Here is a 16,420-nt window from a genome sequence, read left to right on the forward strand (position 1 = left end):
CTTCATCACACGGCGCGTCATTTTGTTGAAAAATGCCACTACCATTGAGAGACATGTTCATCATGAAGGGGATTACGTGGTCTGCAACCAATGTACGAAACTGCTTGGCCGCCATGGTGCGTTTCAGGAAGCTCCAGCAGACACGTGGATGCCCACGTCAATATTCCACCGAGCGAGGTGGCGCAGTGGTTAGCACACTGGACTCGCATTCGGGAGGACGACGGTTCAATCCCGTCTCCAGCCATCCTGATTTAGGTTTTCCGTGATTTCCCTAAATCGTTTCAGGCAAATGCCGGGATGGTTCCTTTGAAAGGGCACGGCCGATTTCCTTCCCAATCCTTCCCTAACCCGAGCTTGCGCTCCGTCTCTAATGGCCTCGTTGTCGACGGGACGTTAAACACTAACCACCACCATCAATATTCCAGAACATAATGGAGCCGCCACTTGTCTATCACCGTGCTTCTTCACAGATGTCAAGGAGCTGTTCCTCTGGAAGAAGACGGATTCGCGGCCTCCCATCGGCATGATGAATAAGGTACCGGGATTCATCAGGTCATGTAACCCTCTGCCACAGCGTCAACGTCCAGTGCAGTTGGCCACGTGCCCATTTCAATCGTAGTTGCCGACGTCGTAGTATTAACATTGGCACATGCATAGGTCGTCTGCAGCGGCGGCCCATCGTTAGGAGTGATCGCAGCACCACGTGTTCAGACACAGTTGACTTTGCCCAGCAATATCGTTTGAGGTTAGTTCCGCCACAGTTCGCTGCCTGTCCTGTTTTACCAGTCTGCCCAGCCTACAACGTCTGACATCTGTAATGAGGTGTGGCTGCCCAGTCCCATGACGTCTGGACATGGTTTCACGACGTGTGGAAGGCACCACAGCGCTCCTCGAACATCCGAAAAGCAGTGCAGTTTCCGAAATGCTCGTGCCGAGCCTCTGCCTAATCACAATCTGCCCTCGGTCAAACGCCGATAGATCGCGCAGTTTCCCCATTCTACATACGGACAGCACACTCCTTGCTAATACATGCACCGTGCGTGAGTCTGACTAGGAATCATTCCTCACCAGGACACGCACCTGTTGTCTGGACGGGCTTATATCGATAGTAGGTTGGTGGTCATAATGTTCTGATCGGTCAGTGTGGATACCATAAGAGGACTGGTGACAGCACTAACCACGAACAACGCTAATGCACTCTGGTGGAGGTTCTACGTGTCACAGAAAATTGTAAACACTAATTATTAACATGTCCACCAATTATACGTGCGAGCACGCAGTTTCATTGACATGCTACTATGGCATCTGCGTGTTGCACATTTTTAGTCAGGTAATATATTTACTGAGGAATTTTTGTTGAGGGCAACTTCAGGAAGTCAATTCCAGAAGACACATCAGGAAATTTTGGATGACGGTCATACATGAAATTTTTTACAACATTTTTCCCTTTCTTCTAGATCTGAGTGTGGTGAAGTAGTAAGGATAAAATCTGTAGTCGGAAATAGATCTTATTATCACCTAAACGAAATAAATTGCAAGTGGATTATCAATGCTAAGCAGTTAATCCTACATGACGATTTAAGTAACGTATTATGTAGATAAGCTAACTGCTAACTGCAGCGTCGTTTTATCGGTGCAATGAATTACGTATCACCATTGCTAAAACTTATCTTCAGATGAAAACACCCCCTAATAACCTACTCTTTAGAATTGATATCAGAGCTGTGAGTACGGTGGTCCACGTTGAAAGACAATGTTTGTTTCGTCCCTCACGAGAAAAGGTTTTATCTTACGTATGATGTCATGGGTATTCTTAGAACAAAGTTTACTTCTAGGTAATCACCTTAACTGTATTAATTTTGTACAACGTGGCTGTTGTAATAACTCTTCTAATCTCTGTGTCTTTCTAACTAACACTCAAGTATGTAATACTCGTTACGTGTTAGTCCCCATATAAACTCTAAAATGTGTAAGACTTACCTTAGCGATGGCGACGAAGGCTGTGGCGCTGATTGCTATGATGTCCATCATGAATTGCCCCAGCAGGATTGGTCCAAATAACGTACTCAGACGCTGTACACCCCTGAAATGAAAAACATCTTGTTTAATAAGTAATTTTTGTTCACGTGGCCATTCAAAAATATGCGATAAAAGTGGACACAATGATGAAAGTTTCAAGTGACTCCATCAAAGTCATTATGCATTTCAATATTGGAACACAATGTTGAAATCATGCAAAAAATATATTTTTTCGTGTTTTTGTCTTTCACGCTCATTGCTTTCTACTTTTGTGCCATTTTTCACCCTGCTTCTGGTTGTTGTTTCTTTCACCATAACTCTGATTAGGAAACTATCCAATCCGACATGTCGAAACCTGTCCTGAATTTTTTTATACAGGAAGAATACAGTGAAACAACGATAATGTCAAAATTTTAGCTTTCCTAGACACACTGCAAGTATTTTTAAAAAACGTTGAAATTTTACATTTTCCTAGCTTTGCAATGTTACCACTGCCGCAGCTGCAGCAGACAGCGCATTAGCAACATGGCGGGCATATATCCTTGATTGACGGCACAGCGGTAAACAGATAACACGGCACAACGCGGTCAAAATTTGTAAAGCAAATTTAATTTTCCATTGATCGTTTCTGTGACCCAATTGTTCACACTTGCTATTCGCTCGAATTAGCAACTCATTTGATATTCATAATAATTAGTAGTTTCCGTCGCGATATCACTGATGGAGATGAAACTGAAACAATTTCGTTGTGATTTCGTGGCTGATGCTTGCTAATAGCATCTCTCTTTGTGCAGACACCATAGTTTCACAATAATGTGGAATCTATGACGTTTTCAAAGTTGCAAAGATGAAGCATGGAGATCATGGTATGCTGCTGAAATCACTTCTCCTGAAGACCTAAGTATGTGTTATTTATTAGTTAATTTCTTGGTCGTTCACTCCAGTGATGTCGACGTATCGTTAGAAGTTGTAGTAACATTAGAAGAAACAGGAGAAAACACAGACAATTCCGCGAATTTTGATTCGAATGATGAATGTTGTGCTAAATCCTGAATAAAAAGAGAGTACATTCCAAGCCCAAATAAAAAATGTACAATAATAGCTTTCAGTGACAAAGAAAAGGCTATAAAGTGATTCCTTTAAACGAAGGAAGGAGAAGACGTTTAAACTTAAGCAGTGTGCAAAGCCGGTTTCGTTTCTTAAAATTTGAATAAGAATTACGTAAGAGCAAGAAAGATTTACACGAAGTACGAAACATGCACCTAACTGAAAATCGAAAAAGTGTGAGTGAAAATCGATTCAAAACATCTAGAACTGCTCATGAGAGTCAGTGCTCCATTACCGAGACAAATCTACAAGACTGGATGCTCTCAACTGCGATGAACGTTACTGATTTACAGGCTTTTAAAACTGGTTGCACAAGTTCAGGAAATTACGGGAAAAAGGACGTCACAAAACTATGAAGTTTACCTCAGGTAAGCGGGTAGAGAAGATGTATTTAATAGGTAATAGTACAGACAAATTCGTAGCTGATGTGAAGGCGAAGTTTCTTGTTAGCCCCTAAAAGATGTGTAGATAGACAATCAACCAGGTTTCATTCAAACAGCACTTTCCATTGTCGAGAGAAAATAGAAGAATCGCTTGTGCAGTCGATGAACGCTGTGATACATTCGCATACAACAATGCCTGTGATAAGTATCAGTCGATTACTGCTTCCGCAACTTAGTCTCTGTTTGAGAGACATCAAGATACATTACGACCAAAAATTAAAAAAAAAGGGACTGTTTACTCACAAAAGTCTTGTAATCGATGTAGCAAAATCTGAAAAAGGAGAGAATAATCTTCAGTGTTACATCCGAAACATCTTGTCAGCATGTATACAGAATAGTTGATTGTTTTTATTGGACTCTTGGTCTGGACATAAGGAGGACGACGAAAAGACTGTTAATAAAAATCGGATTCCCCTGGAACTATAGTCTCATTCACCATCTCGATAAAACGAATTTTCAACGGCGTAAAGCTTTCTTTACAGTAGGACCCGATGTCCAGAGGTAGCGTCTTTGACTAGTAATGGAAACGTCTTCAGTCCAGGTTTCGAAACCCTCCACTATCTGAAATTTGAACAAAAACTACCAGCAATGGCCGCCGAAGATTTGTGGCATAAAAGTCACCCTGAGTGACAATGGCCATGCCGCAGAGGACGGAGAAGCGGACAAAGGTTCGAATCGCTCTCTTGCCCTTGGGGTGAGAAACACACCCTAAAAGGCGGTAGAATCAGCAATGATCAACGGCATAAGTGCAGAAAGCAACGGAAGCCATTGCATTAAAGACACATGATGTGTGTTCACGGTCTGTAATTGATACATTTGAAACAGTGTCATGATGATCTCTTCACCGTCAAAATATTCCGGACTAGTCTCCCACTCGGGCCGTGGAATGTCAGAAGTTTGTATGTGGTAGGGAAGATATAAAATCTGAAAAGGGAAATGATAAGGCTCAGTGCACATGCAGTGGGGGTCAGTGAAGTGAAATGGAAACAAGACAAGCAAATCTGGTCAGATGAGTATAACGTAATATGAACAACAGTAGAAAATGATATAAAGGAAGCAGGATTTCTTATGAATAGTAAGGTAGAACAGTGAGTGAGCAATGTGAATAGTTCAGTAATAGAGTTGTTCACATCAGAATCGACTGCAAACCAATATCGAAACCGATGGTTCAGATGTACATGCAGACGTCGCAAGCTGAAAATGAAGACGTAGAGTATATCAGGATACTGAAAGCTAATTCATTACGCAAAGGAAGATCAAAATCTAAGCCGTGGAGGATTAGAATCTGGTTGTAGGGGAAGGAGTGGAAGAAAGGGTCGTGTGAAAATACGGGCTTGGTAGAAGGAATCAGAGAGGAGAACGTCTATTTCAGTTCTGTAATAAATTTTAACCAGTAATAGCGAATACTGTGTTCAAGAATCACGGGAGGAGAAGCTGTACTTGGAAAAGGCCGGCAGACACGGGAATATTTCAGATTATATTATGGTCAGGCAGAGATTTAGAAATCAGATATTGGATTGTAAGATTATAAAGGAGCAGATACAGACTGAGACCACAATTCAGTAATGACGAAGAGTAGGCTGAAGCTTATGAGACTGGTCAGGAAGAATCAATGTACAAATTAGTGGGATACCTGTATAATGATTAGCTCTGTATACAGTTCAGTTGGACGCTTTAAAAGGGACTGCCACACAAGTTGAAAAGAATAACCTATGTACGAGGAAGGTAACTGCGAAGAAACCATGGTTAATAGAAGAAACACTTAAACTGATCTTCGAAAGAAGGAAGTACAAAAATGTTCATAGGAATTTAGGAATACGGAAATACAAGTCACTTAGTAATGAAGTAAATACTAAGTTCACAGAAGTTAAGTAAAATGGCTACATAAAAAAGTGAGGAAAACGAAAAAGAAATAACTGTCGAAGAGACTGACTCAGCAAATATAAATGTCAAAACAACCTTCGGTTAAATTAAGATCGCAACGGGAATTCCACTGCCAAATACAGAGGAGAGAGCGGATAAGTGTAAAGAGTACATTGAAGGCCTCAGCGACGGGAAGGACTTGTATAATGAATTTATGGAATAGGCAGGGAATTCAGTATTAGAATCAGAATTTAAAAGAGCTTTGGAAGACTTAAGATCAAATAATGCAGAAGGGGTAGATGACATTCAATCGGAATTTCTAAACTCATTGGAGGAGTAACACCAAAACAACTAGTCAGGTTGCTGTATAGAATGTATGAGACGGACGATATGCCATCATACTTTCGAAAACACGTTATCCACAAGTCCCAAGACAGCAAGAACCGACAAGTGCGAGAATTATCGCACCATCAGCTTCACAGCTCATGCATCCAAGTTGCTGACAGGAATGATATGCAGAAGAATGGAAAAGAAAACTGAGGATTAGTTGCGTGACAATCAGAACAGTTACGTGACGATGAGTTTGCTTTAGGTAAGGTAACGGCACCAGCGAGACAGTCCTGACGCTGTGGCTGATAATGGAAACAAGACAAGAAAAATCATGTTCATAGGATTTGTGGACGTGAAATAAGCTTTCGACAATGTAAAATGGTACAAGGAGTTCGATATTCTGAGCAAAATAGGCATAAGCTGCAGGGAAAGAAGCGTTATATACAATACGTACAAGAAGCGAGTGGGAACTGTAAAAGTGGAAAACAAAGAATTTCTCGAAATAAAAGTGTGTAAGACAGGGAAGCAGTCTTTCGCTCCTTCTGTTCAGTCTGTTCATCGAAGAAGCAATGTTGGAAATAAAGAAAGATTCAAGGGTAGATTCAAAATCCAAGGTGAAAGGATATCAATGATAAAATTCACTGACAACGTTGCTATCGTCAGTGAATGTGAGGAATAATTACAGGATCTGCTGAATGGAATGATCACTCTAATGAGTACGGAATATGGATTGAGAGTATATCGAAGTAAGGCGAAAGTAATGAGAAGTAGCAGAAATGAGGACAGCGAGAAACTTGACATCACTATTAGTGATTACGAAGTAGTTGAAGTTAAGAAATTCTGTTACTTAGGCAGCAAAATAACCAATAACGAATGGGGCAAGGAGGACACGAAAAGCGAACTAGCACTGGAAAAAAGGGGCATTCCTGGCCAAGAGACGTCTACTAACATCCAACATAGGTCTCAATTTGAGGAAGAAATTTCTGGGAATATATGTCTGAAGCACAGCATTCTATGATAGTGAGACATGGACTGTGAGTAAACAGTAACAGAATAGCTTCGAAGCACTGGAGATGTGATTCTACAGAAGAATAATGAAAATTAGGTGGACTAATCAGGTAAGGAAAATGTAAGTTCTCCTCAGAATCGGCGTGGAAAGTAATATACGGAAATCGCTGACAATAAGATTGTACAGTATATAGGATATTTGTTAAGACCTCATCGAATAACTTCCATGGTTCTGGAAGAAGCTGTAAAGATAAAAACTGTAGAGGAAGACACAGATTGGAATACATCCAGCCAATAGTTGAAGACGTAGGTTGCAAGTGTTGCTCTGGGATGAAAAGGTTCGGAAATTGTTATATAGTATGTAATGTCAACAACTTGAAGTCCCGATTGATGGAAATCGTCTGCAATGTAGCTCCTTATACTGTCTTGATTTTCTTTCCTCTGGTACTCACTTGTGTCGCAAATACATCTGCAATAGTTTACCTGTCGGTGTGAACTGCAAGTTAATGAAAAATATGAAGTGAGAAATTTATTTTTATGTAGCGCTCATTCTTTTCCAAAGGTGAAAGTACCTACTTATCACGGGACTGTGACCACGTCGTCAGTGTACGCATCCGTCAGTGTGATTTCTGTCTTATCACAGAGGAAACAGGTCCACTTCTTCTGTATGCTTCCTCATTGTCGCTACATTCCCTGCCAGACAGTTGGTGAAAACGTAGAAAGTAGGTTTCCCTGGGATGATATTTACCGTCAAGCGTCTGCCAATTCACTTTTCGCACGCTTGCCCATGATTAAAACAAACCAGTGACCATTCTTAGTGTCGTTCTTTACGTACGTTTAATATCCCCTACCAGTCCTATTTGGCAAATATCACAGAAATTTCAGCTATATTCTAAGCTATTACACACAAGTGATGTTTATAAGCACTTTTCTTAGCAGGTTGTATTTTCCCAGTATCCTAACAACGTCTACCAGGTCCCGTCTCAGATACATTCTACACAAATATTCTGATGCAGACAGATTCTGTCCTGGAGGTAAATAAGATGCTGATGATATTATATGTTTAGTGTCCTTAAACTCATAATCAACAGTAGCAGTCTGTGTACTATCTCCGTGATGTTAAGGTACTCCAGGGTCTTGGATTTTCCCTGCCCCGAGATGACTGGGTGTTGTTGCGTCGTCTTCATCATCATCATTCATCCCCATTACGTTCGGAGGAAGGCAATGGCAAACCACCTCCAGTAGGACCTTGCCTAGTACGGCGGTGCAGGTCTCCTGCATCGTTCCCCTATGCTCTGTCAAGAAGCATGGGACTTCATTTCCATTTTTTCCATGGCCAGCATGATCCCCAGATCTGTCACCAATAGAACCAGTTCTGACGACATACATATTCAGTATGTAAAGTGTATAAGCGTAGATATTTTTTATGTGGTACCTTAATACACACATCAGAGTGCTGGTTGATTTTTCTCTGCATTGAACAATCTTCCCACGAACACATCGCAGTCTTCATGAACTGATGTTTTCTACATGGTAGTAGCTGCACCACTGAACGGACTATGCCTGCCAGTATAGACTAACAGTTCTCTGTTCACACATCCACATTTCAACGCCTGACCTCCTTCCAGGGGAAAATAGGCATTAATGTCTTGCTCTTGTCACATGACTTGGAACTACTAACCAATCTAAAAACATATGAACTTGTAACAACTACAATTATTAGTTTGCAAATGACGTAAATACTGATATAATGTTGTTCGGTACACCATCCTCTATCACCAGGATAAGTACCAGAACGTTACATCCTGTACATGTGGTTTTGTGTGTGTGTGTGTGTGTGTGTGTGTGTGTGTGTGTGTGTGTGTGTGTTTCATCAGTCTGAGTGTTTGACGTGTATCAACACAACTGCCCCTGCACCAACCTCCTCATCTCAGTCTAGCATTTACCGTCGACTAACTCCAATACTTGTCGAATGTATTACAATTTCTGCCCTCCTTTACACTTTTTGCCATGTGTCTTTCTCTAGTACGAGTGCAAAGCAAGCTTCTCCCTAATGTAATATATAAACAATCATCCTTAGCTTATTCTTTTTCCTGGCCTTATCTCGTGTCTCCACGGGGTCAGCGTATTACTCTACATTTGGCAATGTATGTGGTGGAGCATTTCCAGACGCACTTCCTTCCCACCTCCCTAACTCCCCCCCCCCCCCCCCTCACCCACCATCCGCTCATCACTCCGTTTCAAGGAAGTGGCGTTATAATGCACGCAGCTATCTGAGTGTGCCCTTCTTCTAATCAGTGTCTGCCACATGCTCTCTTCCTCACCGATGCTGCAGAGAATATCATGTTTTATCTCATATTCACTTGTTTTTCAGCATCAATCTGTGACACCTTACCTATAACGGTTCTATTACCTTCTTTTCCAAATAAAATTTCGTTAATGAACCTTTGCTTCTGATCCTTCATTTCCATTTTCAACTAATTACTTGTTTTCTCCAGAAGTAAACAACTAATACTTGAAAAATTATATAGTATAGGAGCCATCGAACTTGCTGCAGTGGTAACACCGGCTCCCGTCAGATCACCGAAGTTAAGCACTGTCAGGCTTGGCTAGCACTTGGGTGGGTGACCGTCCAGTCTACCGAGCGCTGTTGCACTCAGCCCTTGTGTGGCAGAATGAGGAGCTACTTGATTGAAAAGCAGCAGCTTCAGCCTCGTAAACTGACAACTGCCGGAAGAGTGGTCTGCTGACCACTTGCCCTCCATATCTGATTCGGTGATGCCTGTAGGAGCCGGCCGGTGTGGCCGAGCGGTTCTAGGAGCTTCAGTCTGGAACCGCGCAACCGCTACGGTCGCAGGTTCGAATCCTGCCTTGGGCATGGGTGTGTGTGATGTCCTTAGGTTAGTTAGGTTTCAGTAGTTCTAAGTTCTAGAGGACTGATGACCTCAGATGTTAAGTCCCATAGTGCTCAGAGCCATTTGAACCATTTGATGCATATAGGCTGAGGGTGACACGGTAGTCGGCCAGTAGCTTTGGGGCTTTCAAGGCTGTCCAGAAGGAGTATAGTTTGTTTTTATATGGTACTGGAAGAGATGTTGTTGTTGTTCTTGTTGTTGTCTTCAGTCCTGAGACTGGTTTGATGCAGCTCTCCATGCTACTCTATCCTGTGCAAGCTTCTTCATCTCCCAGTACTTACTGCAACCTACATCCTTCTGAATCTGCTTAGTGTATTCATCTCTTGGTCTCCCTCTACGATTTTTACCCTCCACGCTGCCCTCCAATACTAAGTTGGTGATCCCCTGATGCCTCAGAATATGTCCTACCAACCGGTCCCTTCTTCTAGTCAAGTTGTGCCACAAGCTCCTCTTCTCCCCAATTATATTCAATACCTCCTCATTAGTTATGTGATCTACCCATATAATCTTCAGCATTCTTCTGTAGCACTGGAAGAGATACAACGAGGATATCGTTTGGAAGGATCTGATGCCCATAGCTATGTTGTCGTAATGGGAGTGATTGTGAAATAAATAAAATTGAGTCATACGCCACTGTTAGTGGCGTAGTTCAAAATCAGGAAACGAATTAGCAGCAAAGAAGTAAAATTGTAGCAATACGTGGTTCCTTACATGTCGATACGGCAATGGTAGGTGACGCACTGGGCAAGCCGCCATCTCATGAGCTGCTCCTGACGAAAGTGGCTAGCAGCTGCCACGTCACGACGCTTCTCGCCGTGGTAGTCCTCATCTTCGTCATCCTCCGCCTGACTCCCGCTGATGCTGCGCAGCATGAGATTGAGCAGCTGCAGGTGGCCTGCCATGTAGATGAAGAGCGACACCAGGAAGCCGTCCATGATGGAGGACAACAGGGCGCCGTACATCAAGCCAGCCGCCAAACCCGCGTAAATCACCTGTGGGCAAGCCAGAAACTCCCATCAGCCAGCCACAGTCATCAGGTCCTGTCCTGGCAACCACTCTCAGTTCATGACATAGCCAAAGGAAACTGTCAGAAAGGAATTACGACGGCTTTGCTAATTATCATAGCTTCTAAATCTCCTTTCGGCAATTTTATGTTTTTATTTGACAGTGTTGTCTACTTGCGAATAAGAGATTTGTAGCATACTGAGCCGTGCTTGGCTCGTTTTCGCGCCATCTCTTATTTGACATCCTGTCTGTTTTTTTGTTTTTTTACCATATTGCCCCCTCAAGTGTTGTGTTAGTTTCAATTTCTGTTGTCAATGAGTTGCTGCTTTGCCTCCCCGTGAGCGGCAGCAGCACCTTTGTTGACTGCTGTTACTTGCCGGTTGTCGAGTGTTGGGAGTGGAGTTCGGATCTGCAGTGAGTTGGAACGCGCCTACAGTGCGGTTCGGACCTGGCGATCATGCTGTTCGGACGCGGTGGAAGTCAGTCGCGTTGTAGCAGAAGTGAGGCTTGGATAGCCATGACTCGCCCGACCGTCGCCAGCATACATGACTTGAACCGGGGACAGTCTTGGTTGATAGTCGGTTGGTCGTCTTACCGGACGACGTGTATTTTCTCGCCAGTCTCTTATGGGTTGGCGGTGTGTGTCTCAACTCGTGGTTCGGCCGTGTCATTGCTCAGTCACTGCTTTTAGCACTTGTTGCGTTCTTCATCCTAGTGTTTTTGAAATTGTGTGTAGCTTTTGATGTCGACTGCTCAGTTATTTTAGAGCTGTTTCTGTACTGGTGTGTGTGCAGTCGGTCGGTTGGTGTGGAGCAGCGAGGGAATCTTCGCGGGGTGTTGTTTGGCCGGGCCCGCTGGCGGTCTCTACGCAATGTCGGAGTATGTGGGGCTGTTTCCATTCCTACGAGGTCCGTGCCTCACAGACCCTGGACACGAAAGTTGAGTTTAGATTTAACTTACCAGCAAGTCAAGACTGTTCACGTTGTGGCACTTGGTTCTTGTTGTTGGCTGTTGGGACATTCCCGCGAGCAACAACGTATGTGTTCGATTTGGCGAAGGTTTAGCCACTGTCCGGTGGAGTCTAACTGTATTTGGTTATTTGCAATTGAAGCGCACCAGCAGAATTTTCTGCCTTGTGGCCGTTTACTTTCAGGTTACCTGCCCTGGCTGTTGACGTAAATTTAGGCAGTGTCCTTACCTCACCGTGGTGTCGCTGTCCAGCAAGGTCTGTAGTTCGACAGCTTAATGTATACTTGGTTGTGGGCGTCCATGCCTTTTACGTTTGCATTGAACTCCCGGTTGTGTGCTGGTCGAGTGGAGCGCAAGTTACCTTGTCGGTCTGTCCGTTGACTGTCTGTCGGTTGGGTTGTCGTCGGATCGTGAATGGTTGGGCCGACTGCCTGTCTCACCTAAGTGAACGTTAGTATTTCAAGTGCTGGCCGACCCCCTAAACTTCTGAGCGCCGTTAGCTGCACTGCCTGTTCTTACTTTCTGCTGTGTGTATTTGTATGGCTCACAGCCGATGCTTTTGAATTACAGTTCAATTGTTTTTAGTGGTGTTTTAAGTCATGGGCCTTCAGCCGTTTTAAAATTAAAGTTCCTTACTTGTCAAGTGTTAGATTTTTTGGGGCCTTCAGCCTAATTTAAGATAAGGTCTTCTGCCTTGTGTTTTTATTTTATTTAATTTTACCTTGAGTCTTAAATCATCGGCCTTCAACTGTCTTTAAATTAAGGTTGTTGCTTTTCAAGTGTTAGATTTTTGGGCCTTCAGCCACTTAACGTGAGGTCTTCTGCCTGCTAAATATTCTTTTGTCCTCTGAATTTTGAGTTAATGGCTTTCAGCCGTTTTTGTTTTTCAATTAAAGTGGTTGTGCCCTTAAGGCATAAGACAGTGTGGCGTATTCAGCCGGTAACTAAGTTCAAGAATTTGTACTGTAATGTTTGGTCAAATAAATAAAGTTATATGTGTTCGAGTGTAACTGACAGCCGCTCATTTTGGCCCCTTTCCACAATTCCAACTACCTGACCTGTCCTGCAGGTTTAGCAGGGCGTATCACATACATTTGCATCTGGTCCAATATGCTAAATATTGCTTCTGTAAGCAACGTCAAACGTGATGGCCTATTTACATTCCGTATTTTAATGCCATCCTTCAAGGCTCGTACCCCCTGTGGGTTCGGGGGTAAGAATAGGCCCGTGGTATTCCTGCCTGTCGTAAGAGGCGACTAAAAGGAGTCTCAACTGTTTTGGCCTTTAATGTGATGGTCACCTAAGGGGTTTGATCACTCCATTTCAAAATTTTTCCGTTAGTGCGTACCATTTGGGGAAGGACGCCTTACGTGGTGTATTCTATATCCATCTTGCCCTAATATCTGGCATATTCGTTAATGTCATGGAGTTGGACTTACACTGAGCTTCCGGCCACATCCTCTGCAGTGTGTTCTGGGTAGCCTATATTCCCTCCATTGTGCCCTTCCAGCTTTGCTCCTTTTATTAATGGATATTCGACACCCGACAACCAGCACGGTAGCCAGTCCATTGTGGTGGGGTCGTCATGTACCCTCTTGGTCGTAGCCCGTTGATTACACAGGGATCACACTGCTGATGCCTGAGCTGCTAACTCCCCACGTATGCCGAGGAGTAGATGCCTATCCCTCTGGGGCATCGGGACTCCCGGCAAAAGCCATCCTGCCAGGTGGTCTTTGCTGTGGCTGGGTGGCGCCCGTGGGGAGAGCCCCTGGCCAGAGTGAGTGGCATAGGGCGGATGACCCGCAATGAAGCGTGGTACATCATCTCCTGCTTGTGGGCCTCCACCAGCAGTCTCTAAGCGATCGAGGTCTAACCTCAACGGCAAGAAATACGAACCAAGATCATTTCCCTCCCTGGCCACTCCATGGGAGGAACATATGGCTAAAGAAGGCAGTGGAGATTATTCACCCCGCTACCTCGTGTGTACGCGCGTTGATGGTGAATCATTTATGTCGACCAAGCCCCAGTTTTTTGTGGAGCATTTAGAGGACAAGTTTGGGGAGGTGGAGGGCTTGTCCTAAATGCGCTCTGGTTCAGTGCTCATCAAAACAGCATCCTCTGCCCAGTCACGGAGGTTTCTCGCTTGTGACAAGTTGGGGGATGTTTCAGTTAGCATCACGCCCCATAAGAGTCTCAACATGGTCCAGGGATCTCCTTCTACAGTCCCACAATTAACTAAACTCCAACCTAGAATGACGAGGTGTTCACTTCATCCAGCGTGTCCATCGGGGTCCAAGGGATAATCAGGTAGCCACTGGTGCCTTCATCTTGGGCTTCGAGGGTGATGTCTTACCCTAAAAGGTCAAGGTGGTGGTTTACCGCTTTGATGTGAAGCCATATGTCCCTCCTCCAATGTGGTGTTTTAAATGCTGGTAGTTCGGGCACATGCCATCCCGCTGTACTTCCAGCATCACGTGTCGAGATTGTGGACGTCCTTCTCATCCCAATACTCCATGTGCCCCCCCTCCTATCTGTGTTGACTGCAGAGAACACCATTCCCCCTGCTCACCGGACTGTAGGATCTTCCAGAAAGAAAGGAAGATAATGGAATATAAGACCCTGGACTGCCTGACCTACACCGAGGCAAGGCAGAAATATGAGTGGCTACATCCTGTGCCAATAACATCAACCTATGCTGCAGCTGCAACACCGGTTCGATTCTCTACTGTGTCCTCACATACAGATGGCTCTCAGCTATGTCAGAATTCACCAGCCCCCTTGATTGTGGGGGGCACTTCACTTCCTGTTGCTCCTGCTCCATCTACTTCAGGAGCAACACCACCCCAACCATCGGGGACATTAGTTCCCACTTCCCAGCCAGAGACACGTGCGACTTCTTTGGCTACTGTCGCCAGGAAGGGGTCCCTTGAGGCCCTTCCATCCCAGGCATTGCCCAGTGCCAAAGCAGACACCTGCAAATTTCTGAAGCAATCACCGGTCGCTGGTCATAGGACCTCACGGTCGTCGTCCGTCCCTGGGACTGACCCAGTGAGGCCCTCCTTGCCAGACCCACCAAAGGCACAGCGTGCAAAGCAGTCAAAGAAAAAGGCTCCCAAGCATCCTGACATTGCGGTGGCACCTGTCTCACCGCAAACTTCCAACTCTGCATCTGAGGATGAGGTGGAGATTCTGGTGTCTGCTGAGGACCTGTATCTCGCCAGTCCCTCAGATGCAATGGATAGCTGTTGCATGGGTAGTGAATCGGTGGCAGTAGGGGCCCAGGAGGCGTAATCTGCCTCCCCAGTACGTTCACGCCTTCCTGAGCCATGGACAATATCATCCTCCAGTAGAACTGCAGCAGTTTCTTCCACCATCTAGCTGAGCTCCGACAACTTAACAGCCTTCACCCTTTCCTCTGTATTGCTCTACAAGAAACTTGGTTTCTGGCAATGCAAACCCCTGCCCTCCGTGGCTATCGGGGTTATTATAGGAACAGGGCCGCTTATGAAAGGGTATCTGGTCGCGTCTGCATCTATATTCTTCACTCCCTTCACAGTGAGTCTGTCCCTCTGCAAACACCTTTAGAGGCAGTCGCTGTTCGGGTGTGGACGCCACAGGCTGTTACCATCTGCAGTCTTTATCTTCAACCGGATGGTGATGTCCCGCAGCATGTCCTAGCTGCGCTGATAGCGCAACTACCGCCGCCTTTCCTGTTACTGGGCGACTTCAACGCCCATAACCCTCTGTGGGGTGGGTCAGTGGCAACAGGTCGAGGCACCACCGTTGAGAATGTATTGACACACCTAGACCTTTCGATTTTAAATGATGGTGCCTTCACACATTTCAGTGTGGCACACAGCACGTACTCGGCCATCGACCTTTCGATCTGCAGCCCTAGCCTCTTACCTTCTGTCCAATGGAGTGTACAAGACGACCTGTGTGGTAGTGACCACTTTCCGATCTTTCTGTCCCTGCCACAGCGTCAGTCTTCTGGGCGCCCTTGCAGGTGGGCTATGAATAAGGCCGAATGGGACTTGTTTTCCTCCACTGCCGCTATTGTTCCTGTTTTTCATGAAGCCATTGATACGGTGGTTCACTCAGTCACCACCAGCATCGTTACTGCTGCAGAATCTGATATTCCCCGTTCTTCCGGGTCCCCTCAGAGGAGGACTGTGCCTTGGTAGTCGCCTGAGATCGCTGAAGCTATTAAAGATCGCCAGCGGGCGCTCCAGCGTCACAAGCGACATCCCTCCATAGAACACCTCATCGCCTTCAAATGGCTGCGTGCACAGGCCCACCGCCTTATCCGCCAACGCAAGCAGGAGTGCTGGGAGCGGTATGTCCCCACCATTGGCCTCTATGCGTCTCCATCGCAGGTCTGGGCCAAGATTAGACGCCTCTATGGCTATCGGACACCTGTCAGCGTCCCTGCGCTCTCGCTGAATGGAGCAGTTTGTACTGACACCGACGTAATTGCAAACCGCTTGGCAGAGCATTTTGCTCTGACTTCCGCTTCTGCGAATTACCCACTGGCCTTCCGCTCCATTAAAGAGCGGACGGATCGTCGGAGGCTTTCATTTTGCACTCACCATGCTGAATCCTACAATGTTCCATTCAGTGAGTGGGAATTTCACAGTGCCCTAGCTGCTTGCCCTGATACAGCTCCGAGGCCAGATCGCATCAGGGGATGCTGAAACACCTTTCAGTGGACTGCCAGCGACGCCTGCTCGACCTTTACAACCGTATTTGGGTTGAGGGTGA

The 16,420-nt window shown here is 45.2% G+C and overlaps 1 protein-coding gene across 1 annotated transcript in view; it reads right to left on the reverse strand.

Annotated features, from left to right (window-relative positions):
* The window catches only part of LOC126481784 (odorant receptor 82a-like), a 93,478-nt gene that overhangs the window by 31,059 nt on the left and 45,999 nt on the right, over positions 1-16,420 (reverse strand). Inside the window, exons 4-5 of the mRNA XM_050105740.1 lie at positions 10,397-10,677; positions 1,981-2,083 (exon numbers count right to left, since the gene is read on the reverse strand). Of these exons, the coding sequence (XP_049961697.1) occupies positions 1,981-2,083; positions 10,397-10,677 (384 nt within the window). The remainder of the gene's footprint in view (positions 1-1,980; positions 2,084-10,396; positions 10,678-16,420) is intronic.

This window comes from Schistocerca serialis, chromosome 5, assembly GCF_023864345.2.
Source record: "Schistocerca serialis cubense isolate TAMUIC-IGC-003099 chromosome 5, iqSchSeri2.2, whole genome shotgun sequence".
In the NCBI taxonomy this organism is placed as follows: domain Eukaryota; kingdom Metazoa; phylum Arthropoda; class Insecta; order Orthoptera; family Acrididae; genus Schistocerca; species Schistocerca serialis.